The sequence below is a fragment of the Perca flavescens genome, chromosome 20 (assembly GCF_004354835.1).
Source record: "Perca flavescens isolate YP-PL-M2 chromosome 20, PFLA_1.0, whole genome shotgun sequence".
NCBI classification, from domain to species: domain Eukaryota; kingdom Metazoa; phylum Chordata; class Actinopteri; order Perciformes; family Percidae; genus Perca; species Perca flavescens.
In genome coordinates, this window is record NC_041350.1 from 21,497,784 (window position 1) to 21,515,645 (window position 17,862).

General features: G+C 40.0%; 2 protein-coding genes across 3 annotated transcripts in view; both read left to right on the forward strand.

The window, feature by feature from the left end:
- The window catches only part of gna11b (guanine nucleotide binding protein (G protein), alpha 11b (Gq class)), a 29,203-nt gene extending 22,213 nt beyond the window's left edge, over positions 1–6,990 (forward strand). For both annotated transcript variants that reach the window (XM_028566847.1, XM_028566846.1), the window contains exon 7: positions 1,760–6,990. In XM_028566847.1, the coding sequence (XP_028422648.1) occupies positions 1,760–1,950 (191 nt within the window). In that variant the 3' untranslated portion in view covers positions 1,951–6,990. The remainder of the gene's footprint in view (positions 1–1,759) is intronic.
- A 1,704-nt stretch (positions 6,991–8,694) lies between these two features.
- LOC114546732 (amino-terminal enhancer of split) lies at positions 8,695–16,963 on the forward strand. The gene is made up of 7 exons (XM_028565741.1): positions 8,695–9,124; positions 13,149–13,246; positions 13,801–13,864; positions 14,359–14,403; positions 14,509–14,571; positions 14,840–14,914; positions 16,095–16,963. Exons 1-7 carry the CDS (start codon positions 9,098–9,100, stop codon positions 16,332–16,334), a joined length of 612 nt encoding a protein of 203 aa, XP_028421542.1. The 5' UTR covers positions 8,695–9,097; the 3' UTR covers positions 16,335–16,963.
- The last annotated feature ends 899 nt before the right edge of the window (positions 16,964–17,862 follow it).

Genomic DNA, 17,862 nt, shown 5'->3' on the forward strand with positions numbered 1-17,862 from the left:
TCACCTGGAAAAGAAAGGAAGCTATGTGCTTTTGCTGTTCATTGACTAAAGATAGTGTTTAACACAATAGTTCCGTCCAGGCTCGTCACAAAGCTCAAGGACCTGGGATTAAGCCCCTCGCTGTGCATGTAGATCCTTGACTTCCTGACAGGCCAACCCCAGGTGGTGAAGGTGGGCAGACCCACCTATTCCACCCTAATCCTTAACACCGGAGCACCCCAGGCCTGTGTTTTGAGTCCCTTGCACACACATGACTTAGTAGCCACTTTTGACTCCATCACCATCATCAGGTTTGCTGACGACACAGCTGTGGTGGGCCTGATCACAGACAACAATGGAAAGGCCTACCTAACAGAAGTAGAGGCCCTGACCCGCTGGTATCAAGACAGCAACCTACTTATGAATAGGGTTGGGTATCGTTTGGTTTTTTTTCGATTCCGGTGCTAAATCGATACTTTTAAAATGGTGCCGGTGCCTAAACGGTGCCTGAACCGGTACTTTTCAATAAAGTAAAAAAAAAAAGAAGAAGAAGAAGAAAAAAAATAAGGGTAGTAAACAACAGTCAGTGACTTGTTTATTGCTAAGGCCATGGTCAAAATTAAAGATTTAATAATAACGTAATAACGTTATAACAATAACTTATTTCACCAGTAAATTGCTGTTGAACCCCAGATGGGAAAAGGGTATTTTACAATTACTGTCAATGCACCACGAGGCTACCTGTTTTAAGTGAATCTGTGTTGTTTAATTCCGACAATGGCAGCTGCAAGTGAACGCACCGTCTGTGTTGTTTAATTCCGACCATATAAACATACTGTATATCTATGAATTGCGACAACGGCAGCTGCTGCGCTGCAGTGCAGACTGTTACATCCCGCTGTTGAAGTCCTCCACAGTGAAATACAGTCACACTTTACACTGTTTAACGTTAGCTGTCAGCATTTTAACCGTGATTAATCCAGCTGCTAGCTAAAGGTAGGCTAACGTTACATGCTGTCAGGTGTAGTGTAAAGTCAGGCATCAAAATGAGGCACCGAAACTCTCTACTGAGTGGTGAGAAAGGCAAGCCAGAGACTGTCTCACCTCAGACGCCTGAGGAAATTTCGGGTATCCCCTTAAATACAGAGGAATTTCTACTTTTGCATAATTGAGAGCGTCCTGACGGGGACTGCTTGGTACGGAAACGGCACTGAACAGGACCTCAAGGCCCTGCAGAAAGTGGTTTGATCATCTGAACATACAATAGGCGGTGCCCTACCCTGCCTAAAGGATATTTACACCAGATGTTGCATGAAAAAAATGCTAGGAGAATCATGAAAGATCCAAACCGCCTGGCTAACAGCCTTTTGTCCCTGTTGAGGTCGGGTAGAAGGTACCGGATACGCCAGGCCAGCACTGAGAGGCTCTGGAGGAGCAGCTACTCTCTAAATGTGGACACTGCCTAAGAATGAAATCTGTCAGTTTGAGGTTGTAACTATTTCTTTACAAACATCATTTTATCCATCCACAATAAGTTGAGTTTTACAGTTTAAGATTGAGCCAGGCTAGCTGTGTCCCCCCCTCCCCTCCCACCAGTATTTATTCTAAAATAAGCTTCTCCAGCTCCATACTGTGGACAGACATGACAGTTATATCAATTGCAAAAAAGCATATTTCCCAAATTGCTGACCCGCTCCTTTTTTAAATTACAGTTTTTATGGTCAATTTATGTAATAATATAATCATTGTTTGCATGGGCTTGTCTGTTTCTCTTTCTCAGGCCCCCAGAGAGATGCACAGGCAGCGCGAGAGTTCATTCTCAAGATGTTTGTGGACTTAAACCCAGACAGCGACAAGATCATCTACTCTCATTTCACTTGTGCCACGGACACTGAGAACATCCGCTTTGTGTTTGCAGCTGTCAAAGACACCATCCTACAGCTCAATCTCAAAGAGTACAATCTGGTGTGAGGGCCCATGTACGACGCACATCTCTTCCCCCCCGCCCCCATTGCACAATGCACACCTCTTTGGGATTGTGCACTCAAGTTCACATGAATTACACAGCACACCATGCCGGCACGCACACATCACACACACGCACACACACACACACACACACACACACACACACATACATCACACACACACCCACCCCCACACACCCTGACGGAACCCTTTTTTTCCCCTCCAGTACAGGACATTCACAAGTCCTTCCACCTGCAAACCCCGCCCCTCCTCTTTCACCAAAGCTCGACCTTTTTCTCTGTCGCTCGGCAGCTTGTTGTGTCGGAGTCCCTGCTCCTCCCCACGCTGCTCCGTGGTTTAGATTTGGCCCTGACTGCTGGCTCTGGCACATTGTATCTGGCACACAAACCTTTCACACGGACTGTACAGTGACTGAAGAGGACTTTGGTGTTTGTGTGTTGTGTGTGTGTGTGGGTGTGTGTGTGTATTTGGGGCAGCATTGACTAGCGAGGAGCTGTGTTTTGGTGAATCGCGGCATCAAACCTCTTTGGCCCTCCCGGAGTAACCCTCAGCAGTGTGAGATCAGATCCTTTCTGAGCTCCTATCGGTGTGGAAGGAAGTAAATACTGTATCTCCTGAAACCACCTAAGAAAGCAGCCAGCGGCATCATGTTTTTTTGGGACAGAGTGACTCAGTCAGGAAGTGAGGTTGCACGCTGGACACAAGGGGACTGGCTGAGGACTCTGTCCATCTCGCATCTATGAATGTACCCACCAGTGTGAGCATCGCAATCACAAAAAAAAAAAAAAAAAAAAAAAAAAATAATAGAATTATATATTACGAAGTAAACAAACTTAGGACAAACAGCACGAGAGGGCAAGACATAGCTAATCAAAATCTGTTCATTGCTGAGATTTTTAAAATATTTTTAATGATAGAAATTTGTTGCTGCGTCTACTTCTATTTAACAAATAATGGCTAAAAGGAATGGTGATAAGAAGTGGTGAGAAAATGTATAAAAACTTTGCAAAACAAAGGCATCTAAAGAAAAGAAGCAACCAGAAATTAACTTGACATAAGTATCCTTTAAAGATTTCTGTGGGATTTTTTTTTTTGTTTGTTTTAAGTTAATCACATCGCTTCCCTCCTCCAGATGTGTTCTGTATGGATTCACAGGGACAATCTTCCATGTGACGTTCACAGCATCTGGCTCCACTGATACACCCCCACACCCTTATTACAAAACGCTAGTAGCGGGTGAGAGGACCCTGCTTGCGATACAGGCTCCTCCTTGATTGGTGGAAGCGGATGTGGAGGGGAGCGTGATGTCATCAGTGTTTATCAGCCCACAGAGCACATCTGCAGCTCGGGCTGCAAAGTAGCTTATTTAGCGAAATAAAAGCTGTAAATTAAACACGCCCGCACCCCGGGGTGTAAATGGAATCCATGCGGTAACATCTCTGATGGCGTCACACCTGCGTCACTCAGCCGTCCAATCAGACACACTTCCTGATGGTGACACATCAGGATGTGCTTTTGTTTACTTTTTTTTTTTTTTTTTTTTTTTTTTTAACTGTATAGTCACTTTGTTTATATAAAGATTGCTTGCTGTTGAGTGGTGAGAGGAAGGGGTGGGGGGGGCTATGAACCTTTCACAGAAGACACTCTAAAGTCTTGCAAATGTTGTTTGTGTATATTCGTTTGTAAATACATATACACAAAACACTCCTGTACAAAAACGCTCTGTGGTACACCATCTTTGGCAAAAAAAAAAAAAAAAAAAAAAAAAAAAAAAGTATCAACTTCTTTCATTAGCATACAGTTTTTTTTCCTATGAATTTATGGTAGTAGTTATGCTGTGATTATGGATTTTGTTAACTTGACTAATAGGACTACACAGAGCTGAGTGGTGTTGAGGAAATGATCGGCAAGGAGCAATGGTCAGAGAAAAGAGGGTCTTCCCAACCAGCCTCATGACTCCGAACTACTGCTACAGCTCTGGCTCCAGAGTATACTAACTAGGGCTGGTATAAAATCTTCACAGTGTGGTGACCAGATGATTTTAAGAGTAATTAAAGATTTCTTTTTTTTTTTTTTTTTTTTTTTAATTTATCTAATTTATGGACCAGGTTTGAAGGTGTTTGATAATTTGACTGCTTTTGATTCTGTCATGTTGAAGTGCTCCTTTTCTCATGGCGGAGCCTACTTGAGTCTGAACTGCTGTAAAAAAACAAAAAAACAAAAAAAAAACTGAATGTCTGGTATAGTAAGGACTTTATCTCTGCTTTCTATTTCTTATTGAGACATTTCCAGTTGTACTTCTCCATCACATCTCCATCCATGATAATAGTGTTTTTTTAGGAGCCCTCACATTTGTTTGATTTTAAAAAGAAAAAAAGAAACTTGTATTTTCTCTCGATTTATAGATGCAGCGCTGTAATGCATACCTAGAAAAAATGTACAGTACGAACGTAGGTGGACTTTTTTATCCGTGATTGAAGACCCACGCGGTCCATGCTTGCTATTTGTAATTTTAACACAACACGTTGTCGGTTTTTGCATTGTTAATTTCCAGTTTTTTGAGGCTTGCTTTGATAGTGCCAGTGAAGTGCAGAAATACTTTTTTGGTCTTTGACCTTTTCTACAGGTGACTTATCCTTCATCCTCATTAAGGGCTATCACAGTGCATCAGTGTGGACAGTGTGGAGTGGAGTACAGGACCACAGTGTACCAAGTCATCCACTACTAATCCTTGTTTATGAATGGAGATTACTTGGTATAGGCAGGGTGTTAATGCAAACATACGGTGTATGTGTAGAGAGTTTACCAACACTAATCAGTTTTCTTTATGTATCTGGCCCTTTGGTGAATTAAGTGGACCCAGTATCTGGCTCTCCAACTTTTTACTACTACTTATTTGTTTGCATCGGTATCACAGTGTTATTTGTAATACCTCATGCAGTATAGAAACACTTATCCCTAAAGACACTACTACCAGGACAAGTATTGCATGTTTCCCCCAAGTATTTGACTTAATGACCATGCTTGTGGCTTGGCATGTTTTAACCCATTAACTACAAATCGCATACTTTATTGATGACCATTTCTCCGGTTTCTAAATTGATTTACTACGTTGCTATTAGCTTCCGTTCGTGCAAGTAAGGTTTGAAAATTAACTTTAAACTTGATTTTGAGAGAGAATCCATACCACGGTTGACATTTAGTCACTTTTTTTTGCATTAATGTGCAATAGTGCATTAACACTCTTGTTGCAATCAAAGAAGCTCTGATCAACTAAGTGGGAATGCACCAATCAAAATGTTATTTTCCTGATACAGAGTACTTATCCAATACTAGTGCTCTTTTTTTTTTTTTTTTTTTTTTTTTTTTTTCTTTGAAAATTTGAAATTGTTATTGGAAATATATTATTTTTAAGGTAAAAAAAAAACAAACAGTCAGAATAACATTGTAACACTAAATTGTATGACACTGACAAATAAACTATCGGTTATGCCTGGCCAGTCTCAATCGCTAATCGCTGAAAAGTTAGAGAATCAATTTAAAAACTTAAGGCGTGCTTAAAAAATGAGAAGCAGTGATGTAAAGTTTCAACACTAAGTTAATGGGGCTAAAATATATATTTTTTCAAAACGCCAGTGTGGTCCTTAATTGCCATTTTTTGTCTGCTGAAAATGACCCTAACCTTGAGCGTAAGAAAGCAGACAGCCAAGCGTTAGACTGCTGTCAGTATTTCAGTGGAACGATATACCAGTATATGGATACCCAAGTATTTTATCAGTAGTTGTGTTAAAATTTACTGTGTGTTGAGTGCAGCTCACTTTAATGGTGATGAACCATGTTGTATTTTTAAACTTGACACTACAACTCTGGCACATGGTGAAGGGCTGACTGGCTGTTAGTGTGGGTTTGGTAGTGTTTTAGCAGCCCAGTGTTGCACAGTGTGCTTTTGACACATTTTATCTCAACCATATGTGAGCAGGAGAGAGGGAAGGCAGGTCTGTATGAAACTTAAATCTCCTCCTCATTCTTTCATTCTTGTCTGTTTTGAGCAATGACCAGTGGAAAGACTGGATTAGTTTTTCACTACAACACACTCTTATTTATTGCCTTTCATTGCCTTGAATAATGAAAGATGGTGTTGCCGGTCCTTCTACGGTGTCTGAGCATGCTCTGTGACTATGTGGGGGGGAGGGGGGGGGACCGTGGTTGTGTGATTTTCTTTTTTTTTTTTCCTTTCTGTGGGCGTTTCAGAATAAGTGGAATCAAACTTATCTTTTGGACATCAGTATGGAGTCAGTGCATATTCAAAATGTAAATCTTGTTCCCTTTTTTTTTTGTGTGTGTGTGTTTTTCCATTTCCTGTATAAAAACATTACCAGAACTCTATTATTTAGGACCACTTGATTTATTGTTCCTCACTCCAATGAAACCTGAAGGTCAATTGTGTAGTGGTGTATAAAATGCTGTTTTCTTTATTTTGTATGTAAACCAAATGTAAATGATGTAATATACTGAGTGTGCCAACCCCACTCTCTCTAGAGCCAGGCTCTCTAAGTGCCAACGCTGTGGTCATCATCAAAGGACCCCACCACCTGAGATGGTTCTCCCCCCCCTTTTTAAATAAAACACACCAGAGACTAAAAGGGTAGATGATTAAGTACACACAAAGACTTTATTCTGTATTTAAGATTGAAGATTCAAAAGATAATCTACTGTTTTTTTTTAAGAAACTGTAATTATAATTGCATGTGCTGTTTATTTTGTGTTTGAAGTGAGGGCTTTGATGTATTCATTGAAGCAGAGCTCTTGATGAAGGGGAGTTCAATCAGTTGGTTATTATCGATTATTGATTTACATAACTTGCCATATTTTTTTATGTGTTTCATGTGTTTGTTTCAACCACTGTTGCCTGATCCTCATTCAAACATGAACATGACTTACGATCATTGCCGCCTTCTAAGAGAGAAACATAATGACAAGGTATCTGTTTTAAATTGAAATAAATTTGTTCCTATACTTGCTCATGGTGTGTGTGTATTGAGTGGGTTTCATGATTTGTGTAGGTTTTAAGTTGTAGAAGTCTGAGATTATCTTGCAATATGTATTTCTTTTTTTTATTCATATCAGAAACGAGTATCCGGTATTGTGATGTTATTGAAGTTTCACATTTAACAAAAAACCCATTTCCAATGGGAGCATATGGTTTTCTTGTTTGCTCCTGCGTGGCCACCTCTATTGGCTTCTGTGATTTCATTTGCGTAATTTATCAGATATCACAAGGTCTGGTTGTCCTGCTATAGCTGCATTTCTAAGGCTATAGGTATGACCGTGTTCAGATTATCCTGACTTCTGAGATATATATATATATATATATATATATATATATATATATATATATATATATATATATATATATATATATATAACCAAGCTTTTCTGATGGTGAAGATTGGTTGGTCATCATACTGTTTTCTCTTTTTAAATATGTCATATTTGTATGGCTGCAGTACAGCTGGCCTGGTGTAAGCAAATAAAGCAGCCACCAGGGGCCCTCAAAGGAATTTAAAATGTAAACTCTTCAGGTTTAGTTATATTACCCAATAGCAACTGGAAGAACAGAACATTTGATGGTGCTATATTGGGTACTCTCCCAGCTCTTGGCTGTCAGCTGGATGGACCTATCGAGACGTGCAGGATTTGTGAGGGGCTATAAAATAGTTTGGGATGACAAAACAAATTAGTTTTTGGGGCACTATTACATTTTGGGATTTGAAGATGGTATAACAAAATAGTCGCTATGTGTAGGATTGGAAAATGTCTGACTTAGGCAACTCTTAGTTGTCCTAACGGCAAATATGCATGGCGATGCCCCCCTTGAAATTAAGGACCAAGAACACCATAAACTGCACCGCCTGTCACTGTTTCAATAAACCAAAACAAATTCTATAAGTAAATTTTGAAATGTCTAATCAAATCAAATCAAAATCCTAAGTTATAATATCTTGTTTCTTGTGCGTGTTTTCCGTCTTGGACTGCAGTCAAATGTTGTAGGCTAAATTGTATTTGATTGTTGCTGTGCCTTGGCATAAGGGGTGCATGTAAGGGTTGGGGGTGCCAATTTGATGCGGGGCGCAGCTATTGATCTCACATCTTCTGTGCATTGCATGTTTACCCTGTTCACTCCAAGTTCCCATTCAGTCTACAGTATACACAGGGCAGAGAAACCAGAGTCCCACCAGTAAGAATAATACCAGAGATATTCCGTGTGTCAATTAGTTTGTGATAAGTGGAATAAACATAACTTTACTACACTGGCTCCTAGGTAAAGTTGTGAAGTATAATATAAAGTAAAATTATTATTGTTATTATTATTAATTATTATTATTATTATTATTATTATTATTATTATTATTATCATTCTTTAAACTACATTTTGACAAAGGGCCCCAGTTCAATACATGGCCTTTCTTTAGGCACTTAATACACAACTCTTGTGGTGCTAATTCCCTTCCCTAACACATTTGTAATTGATCAAATTACTAAAAGCAACTGATGCACAGTGAATCTGGGACAATTGGGGCCCATCTGAGATGCCTGCTCAGCCCAGTGGATGATCCATCCATCCCTGTGTATCAGACTGTGCGTCAGGGCCCCAGTCAGAAACTGTCGCTGCGGCCCTGCTGGCTGCAGTGATGAGCGCTTCAGTTCAGCTCTGTGTCACACGGGGCGCCCGCTCCTCCGCCGCTCGGTTTGTTTTCCGGGTGATGCTGCTCTTCTCTTCAAAGCAGAGGAAAGTCGGGGGCTCATGTGTCAACATCCAGGGTTTCCCCGGGGAGGTGTATCGTTAACGTTATTCCAAAAAAACCTGCTGTTCCTTTGAAGACCTTTTTATTTTTTTTGTTCGCCTATTCATCCTTCGGAGGCAGCTGTTTTCCTAACTGCGAAGACCAGAAAACGATCTCCGGCTCCTGCTGCTTTCGCGTTAGCTAACGTTATTTTAAACGATGACAGAGTACAAAGTGCGAATAGCGTCTCCAATCTTTTAATAATATCTGGGGACCTGTTAGCTTAGCCAGCTAGCCCGGTAATTCGATTAGACCAAGGGAACACGGCGAAACTCACTGCTGACATGATGTTTCCTCAATCAAGGCACTCGGTAAGTTGCCTAGTTGAACTTGTCCCAGTAGCAAACTAAGCAAGCTGAGCTAGCAGCTAGCTAGCAACCGACAGCTGATAATAATAGCTCTGCTGGCTAGTTTTAACAGTCTATGGCTGCAGGTCGCTGTCAGCTCACAATGCCAGACCTTTCTACATATTATCTCCTCACGACGTTTGAACCTCTACAGTGGAGAGAGATTGCATGAACACTTCAAATTAATCTATATAAAACTAGCTATAGCACTTTATTTCCTGTATTTGGCTGCAAACAGTCTGCCGTTAGCTAAGGTTAGCTGTTAGTCAAAATAGCTAATTTAAAGGGATACTTTAACGATATTAAATTAACTTTATAATATAATGTTGGTAGTATGTGTAAATGAACTATGTTAAACTACCCTCCATCTCTCCCTACTCACAGGCCAGCAGATAAACGCTGGATGACGCAAAACGCATCATACGGTGGTTTTCTGCTGGCTCTAGGGCTGCTGCCATTGACATATATAAGGCTGCTGCTCGAACTACAGATGGTACTTCCGCATACGGACACAAAGACTATAGAACATGGATGTATAATAGGAGCTGTATACAGTGTTGGAGGCGGGGCCCCATTCATTTCTATGAGAGTTGATCAGTGGCAAAAAAAAAGTTCAACTGCGGCATCTAAAATCGGCACTGCTTTCCGCATAGTGTGGCCCATAGAACAGGCGCACTAGAGACTTCCACCGGCAGACTCGGCTACTTCCCGATTAGCCCCGGTAGCTCTAAACAATCAACAAAAACGTGCAGCTGTTTTTGAAATATTGCTTAATTATTTGAGTCAACTTTCAAAATGCAAAAAATTCACTGGTTCCAGGTTCTTAAATGTGAATGCTAGTTTTCTTTGTTCACCATCAAGTCTGGATCAACGGAAGTACATTTCCAGGATAAAGCCTGACATCACGTGCCAGATGTCAGACTCCCTCACCCTCCTCTTCTGCTCTTTGTATGTTGCGGTAATCTAAAGCCCTTCGATTCGGGAAACGACAACAAACTTCGAGTTAGCAAACCGCACTCTGTAAAGAGCAAGTTTTGAAGAAAATTTGGATCGTGCAATAAGGCAGGCCTGCTTGGTTCTTTCGGTGGATGATTTTAAAGATATACAAAGAATATCTGTCCGCCATTTACTATCTAAGTAGGACGTTATGGTACTGATGGACGAAGTACAAGAGCAAATTAAGCTTAATTAATTAATAAATTTAAGCCTGTATCAAGCAAATCTAAATAGCTCACGTTACTGAAACTACATTTAATATTGTATGTGGTTTCTTTTGCGGGTGCAAATGTTCCTTCCTGAGAACATTTAGCAGAGCCACCTTCGCTGCGTCGGGAACATAGCGCCTAAGGCGATTTGTGATTGGTTTAAAGAAATTAGAACGCATCTGTGATGTAGCCAGACCTTACTCCACACAGCGCTGTGGAGATAGGTCTGGCAAAACGAGACTACCATGATGGTAAACTGAATATCTTTCGGGTGTTGACTGTTGGTTAGACCGAACAATCGGACTACTCTCTACACTACTAATTGAGGAAAGTAACCCATAATGAAAATAATTGTTTTGTTGCAGGTATGGCTGGGCGGTATGGCTTTAAATTTATTCCATGGTATAATTTGAAGCTTGGGTGGTAACGCTATATATCACCGTTACCATCCATGTTTTTGTTTTTCTTAAAATTTCAACATGAATGCTTCTGGGTAAAACACTGGTATACTAGTTTTTTTTTGTTCAATACTGTAAAATAACAGAATCTCTTAAAAATGAATACCTTTTTTTAATGAAATTGAAAGACGCATGTTGCAACACAGTGCTGCGATTTCTGCCAAGTGTGAGAGTCTTTACTGCGTTATGCTGTCATTTACTGTCAAATGCACCCGGTGCGCAGCAGTGACAACTCTGCAGTCCGCTGACTTGTTACTCTCGCTACCAATATTAGCTGCTCTGTTTCATAAAAATGGGCACCTTTCTGGCGTCGTTTTCAGGCGATTTTATCAAGGTAAACAGCGAACAGTTGTGCGTAATGTCATTGCGTTCTGCCGCGGCACTGGCATCCTTCTGAGGGCTCTACCTGTCAGCACGGTATAGTTTTCATACTGTAGGGCTAGTACTTTCTATACACTTATTTCCGTCAACCTCTAATTGCAGGCCTTTTTTATTTTGTTATTTCTAATGTAAGAATTTAATTACTAACCAGACAAACTGCAGGAAATGACCCGCGGGTTCGGGAAGCGCTGCACGAGCATGCACGCAATAACACAGACCACTGGCCTAAGCCCCAACTCAAACACCCATCACGGTCATATAAGGTTACAGGTAGAATATTTGGTTAAAAGAAAGCACATGTATATTCTTGTTGGTTGGTTTCAACATGTGATCGCTGTTCCTCTTTCTTAAAGCAAGCCTGTATCAAAGATCTTCCTAAAGAAACATGTCAAGGCAGTTTCAGTCAAGTCAAGACCAGTTTCAACTGTTGGTGGCTTTTATAGGACAGAATCTGAACCACTGTAATGTCATTGTTGCTCTCCAAACATACTTGATGTGTTTTTGGAGAGCTATGAATGATGATCATTTTATAGAGCAACAAAGAACATTTTTCTTTCTCATTATTATGATTAACGTTTAAGTCTAAAAAGATAGTGAAAAACCTGACACATTTCCCAAGGTGACATCTTCAAACAACTAGTTTTACCCAACCAACATTTCAAAACATAAAGTTAGTGATTTAAAATGACGTATAGCCTAACTTATTCTGACATTTTGAGAAGCAGGAAAGGGTGAATATTTAGCTTTTTTTTGATTAAAAAAACTCAAACAATTGATTGCCAAAATTGTTCATTCATTTTCTTTCTTTTTTTTTTTTTTTTTTTAAATAAAAGGTTTTACAATTATTTTTTAAGCTCTACCTATGACTAGTGGTTATGTTTTATTATTATCGATTAAGCTGACTTCTTTTAATTACTCAATTCATTGTTCAGTATCTAAAATGTTAGAGAATAATAGTGTCGGCAGTACAATATATTTTTGTGCACTGTGTATTTTGGATGCAAGGTTTTGACCATGTAACCGGGTGACTCTATCCTCTCTGTTCACTCCCATAATCCCACTGGAAACCTCTTGCCCTTGTGCCACTTATTTAGAGAGTAATGAGGTTTAGGGAACTGGATAAACTCTGGATTAAAGCTTTGGATTAATGGTTTAAGTGTAGTCTATACATAACCAAACTTCTAATGCAGCCTTTAAGTACGTCTCGCATATGGTCAGCACAGGCACGTTTTAATCTCGCCTTCTTTAAACACATTTCCTCAATCACCACTCTGTGGTGGACCTGTGGTTTTCTAAAAGCAGATGTTGCATATCAGTTTGTCAGCAAATTAAACACAGTGTCTCCTTGTTTATCTCAATGTATACTGTACACTCACACTCCGACATGAAGCCCAGTTTAGGCTGACATCCGTTTAGCTATCCTCACAAAGTGTTGAGGTCAAACTACGGCCTCTAAACAACTGGAACCAGTATCTGCAAAGGACGCGTCTAATTCCTTTATTGCTTGACTGATTGGGAAATGTTTTAGCATTAGGGCTGGGAGAAAAAATCCATTCACGAATGTATCTCGATTTATTTTTACCAATGATTCACCTAAAATATATTCTGTTTATACGTTACCGCTGACGGCGACTACATCATATCCGTTTATAAAATGCATGTTATGTACTTCTTCTTAGAAAACAATTAGTTTTTAGAAAGGTCTCATGATATAATGTCTCTAGAAGTGTATTATTCAACTTTTGTTGTCAAAGAAGAAAAGAACAAGAAGAAAATCACAAATGAAAATCGCAATACAAATCGAATCGGCACCTATGCATCGTGAAAGAAGTGAATCGTGTCTATTAAGCATCCAAAGTACAGTTTCAGACTGTGAGTCTCGACCTGAATGCAGGGATCTTTGTGAATGTAATTTATAAAGACGGATCATATTCTGTTTTCCAGGCATCCTCTCAGTCCAGTCAACCTCTCAAGTTCACCACTTCTGACTCCTGTGATCGCATCAAGGATGAGTTCCAGTTCCTCCAAGCACAGTACCACAGGTATGTGGTTAATGCAACCATACACACACACTTCATATAATTAGTGTTTGAAACATCTTCCCATAGTTAATTATTATGGCAAATGCAATTGACTTTGGTGGAATAGCTCTTTTCAATGACTTTAAAAGATTAACATGTGCCTTAACGTAGGTATGACTTCAAATTCTTTTTACAATTGCATGTCTGTATTGGCATTTTCCTGTATTGGGTAGAAAAATGTTGGTTATTGTTACTGGCTTTTAAAAAAAAAAAAGCCATATTGTTCAACCCAGCCTTAAATGCTTTTATAATCTAGCAAATAAACCATATCTGAATACGTTTGTTTGCTGGCATTAGGAGGTTCAGCATAGTGCAACGACATTTAAACAAATAGTTAGACATTGTGGGAAATACGCTCACTCCTTCTTTTCTGAGAGTTAGATGATGCTAGAGCCAGGGAGGGATCATTGTGTCTTAGATTATTATATATCCCAAAATCTCAAACTGTTCCTTCAAAGAGATACGTAGGTTTCCAAACTGACCTTCTGTTTAATAGTTATATTCTCTCTGTCCAGTTTAAAGTTGGAGTGTGATAAACTGGCTTCTGAAAAGTCAGAGATGCAGCGTCACTATATCATGGTAAGTGTTGCACTAACTCTTGTCAGTGAGATGTGGCAGTTTATCTTGATATTTTTTCCCTCCTAATATATAGGCCATAGTCACTTAGTGTTGCAGTATAAGCAGAGAAAATCCAGCACACGGCAGGAATGTCTAGATCGACTCCATTTATTGGTTCAGTCATACATAATCGCAGATTGCGTTTCACTTAGTGTCTTAGTCGGGTTCCCTCATCATATGAGTAACAGAGTCATGCTTTTAAAGCTTCTCTAATAGCCAATGAGCAATTACAGATCACACAACAAAACCATCTAAATTTCTCAGTACGTAATCCACATATACAGTATAATAAATGTACACAAATCAAAAAATTACATGTGTATGCTTTTTTTCCAGCACTGTGTGCTGTATATAGAAGGATTCTTACTTTGTGTAGCCTATATGTGTATAAAAATGTACAGAAAGTACAAAGCTTCAGTTCATTATAATGTGTCTTTTTCTGCCTCTTTTTTTAGTACTATGAAATGTCCTACGGGCTGAACATTGAAATGCACAAACAGGTAATCACTGTTTCCTGTAATGAATACTTCTTATAGCAGCTCAGATCTGGTAGTTTGCTGGTCTCACAATTTTTTTTTCCCTCCTTTTTTTTTTTATCTTTTCAGGCCGAAATAGTGAAGAGACTGAATGGCATCTGTGCGCAGGTGCTGCCTTACCTGTCACAAGAGGTAAGAACTCTCCCATGTGCATTTCTCAAACCTTTTTTCTTATGTAATCTACATTCTAGTTGTAATGATCAATGGTTTTTAACAAGCCTCATATTTTACTATTTATTCTTTTAATTTTATAAATAACTAGCACATCTGAAGTGACTGACTTTTCTACAAAAAGTGTCCAATCTTGTCAGCTGTCCCCTTTTTTGTTTTAGGATTTTCAGCCATGTTAATGCACTTAGATGTCAACTTGTTCATGACCATGTGTTGTCTTTGTTTATAGCATCAACAGCAAGTCATGGGCGCCATAGAGAGAGCCAAGCAAGTCACACCCCCTGAGATGAACTCCATTATACGGGTGAGCTTTTTTCCACCCTGTAAGTGGGTATAGATGATTGGGGGGATTGTGTCTCAACCCAAACATGACTAAACTAAATCAAACAATACATAAAACCAGTCATTGTCAAGCCAAAAGGCTTTCCATCATCAGTTATCCTAAAAAAGAATATAAGATAAAAATTACAAAAAGTATTGAAATAATGTATAAGCATGCAGAGCAATAATAAAAAGATTATTAATGTTTGTGAAAAGCTTTGGGCTCGTATACCGAAGACACACAGCTACTAAAGGCTAACTTAGCTCGTAGCATTACCCCCCGTGTTTTGTTTTTCCTGCGTGTTGCGTTCATTGTGAGAATGAGACTAAACTTGCCTGCATGAGTGCACGTCTCTCCTACTTCTAGAGGGGTTTGAGCTGTGTTAAACTGACTCGCCCAGACACAATGAAGCCTGCTGGCGTCAGTCATCGGGAGGGACGGCCTCCTCGTGTGCTCTCGTTGACTTTTCTGCGAGCCTGCTCCTTGGTGTGTTGTAGTTCAGGTTTTAAAAGATGTCGTGTTGTGGGGAAAAACAAGAAAGGCGGAGTCCTTTTCTGTCAGGAACTGTCTTTCTCTGTGTGTTTCCTACAAACATTAATCTCGCATTGCAAGATCTTCCTCCACGGCGCTGCATAGGAGGGTCTGGCTAGTCCACACAGCATTCCGGGATGGGAGAAAAACGTGCTCTGGTTTATTGGCCTTATTTTTTTTATTTATTTTTTTAAACCTATCACAGTCGGGCTTGGGTGGCGCAATACGCCGCACGGAGCCACGGTGGCACTGCAAAATAGCCTTATGAAAGAACTTGTTTTGGTGGAACGTCTAGGTTCAAAAGTTGTTTTAGTTGTGCAACAGAAAACCGGAAGGTGACGGACTTCCGGCCGTAATGAGGGACATTCGGCGGAATTTCCAGCGGCACCGGAACAGTCCAGGAAATGAAACATTGTCGATATGACTATACAAACATAGGACATAGTTACACTGCATTGTCAGGTCCTAATTAAAACACAGAAGCACATAACGTAACACATGCTAAGCAAAATAATCTGGAATATTAATGTTTATATAAATGTGCACTAAATGAGAACATTGTACTGCATTGTTAAGCACTAATCGTAACTTATGAGCTCACCGTGTCTGTACCGTGTGTGTGTGTTTTCAGCAACAGCTCCAGGTGCAACACCTGTCCCAGCTCCAGGGCCTGGCCCTGCCTGTGGCCCCGTTGCCCCTGGGCCTCACCCCTCCCACCCTGCCTGCCGTCTCCTCCAGCTCCGGCCTGCTCTCCCTCTCTTCCATCCTGGCCAACTACTCCCACGGCCAGGCCCAGGCGGTGAAGGAGGACAAGGCCCGGGAAGCGGCGGAGAGAGCACCCCGAGGAGAGGACGGGGACAAGTCAGACTAGATCAGACACAGCCAGGAGGTTTGGAGGGGGTGGTTGTGAGGTGAGGTGTCTTTAAAAAAAGAAAAAAAAAAAAATATAAATGTAAATGGAGATTGATGTAAGTCTGTCTGCCTGTCTGCTGAGTGTTGATGTAGAAGAGTAACTGCAGGGATGATGACAAGCAGAGAGGACAGATTTTTGGATGTGCAGAGAGAGAAACTGCTGAATGGCTGAGAGTGAGAGTTAAATGTTATTATTTAGTGGTAATAGACTCAGTTCAGGCTTCTAGACTTTAAATAGATGCTTTTTTTTTTTTTTTTTTTTTTTTTGTGTAAGCCATTGTTGTTAGGCTTAACCAAGATAAATGTTTTCCGATTTGGAGTGAGAGCTGAGGATGAAAGCTAACAGCAGTGTCCCTTACACAGATCTGCCTCTCACTGGTTTAAATTTCTTAATTCTTTTTGTTATCAGATCCAGTGTTTTTTGTTTACGTGCTCTGCAGTCCTTCAGATTGTTTCTTACTGTCCCGTCTGCAAGTCACAGTAAGCAGTTTTACAACCTCTAAGTTCCCTCTAACTCCTGTCCCTCCACTCACAACGTCCAGCTCCATTACCTTTTTTTTTTTTTTTTTTTTTTTTTTTTTTTCCCCCAAAAATGAAATATTGGCTGGAGCTGCTTGGAGAGTGATACCATTCATTTCTGTATTTGGAACCAAATTAAATCTTAGTCTGACATTAAATGGGATGTTTTTAAAGGGACATTACACTTGTCTGGTGAATTCAAAACCCTTCACACATCAACCAACTGACCTTTTTACCGTTTGTTTTGCATTTTCATACGACCAACCACTGGATGCATTAGCTGTGTACCTCAATCCCCAATAAATGGGATTTTATTCCAATAAAAACCTATAGTTTGTACAAATGGTAGTCTTGGGGGTTAACTTGTGTTTCATAGGCCTAGCTGCCGCTGCCGCTACGCGCGCTTCGTGGCATGGACCATGACTCGTCTTTAAATGACAAGAATTTAAGCTCTGAAAAAAATTGACTTTATTTTGACATGTTGTTTTCGTGAAGTTCAAGTCAAGCTAATTAAACATTCAAAATGTGTCTGCGTGTGCTCGAGTGACTGTGATCGGAAAGGAGAAAACACTTGTTTAATTTAACTTTATTTTTTTCTTAAAGCACCTTTTTTTTTTTTTTTTTCTCACACCACCCTTATACCTGCCCCTTCCTCGTACTGGTCCACTCTTTAACTGACCAAGACAAACTTGAACAGGATCTAAACTTCAGAACCAGACGGTCGTAAGAGACATACGAGTACTGTATTTCTGTAAGTTAGAAGAGCACTTCAGTTTATACTGAGACTGTATCAAGCACCTGTCTTTTCCTGTCTTGTTTAACTTGTGTGTGATTGTCAGGGAAAGATCTCCCCTTTTTTTAATTCTCACATTGTTTTAATGAAGAATGTGTCCAGGGTGATTTGCTAAAGCTCTGTAAGCAACGTCAAACAAGCGTTCCCTAAAAAAAAAAAAAACCATATCTAAACG

Bases quoted from the DNA above. Each gene is read 5' to 3' on its own strand.
- LOC114546732 (XM_028565741.1), top strand. From the start codon at position 9,098: ATGATGTTTCCTCAATCAAGGCACTCG. The intron at 13,865-14,358 runs GTAAGTGTTGCA...CTCTTTTTTTAG, and splicing joins TGCAGCGTCACTATATCATG to TACTATGAAATGTCCTACGG. The intron at 14,915-16,094 runs GTGAGCTTTTTT...GTGTGTTTTCAG, and splicing joins AGATGAACTCCATTATACGG to CAACAGCTCCAGGTGCAACA.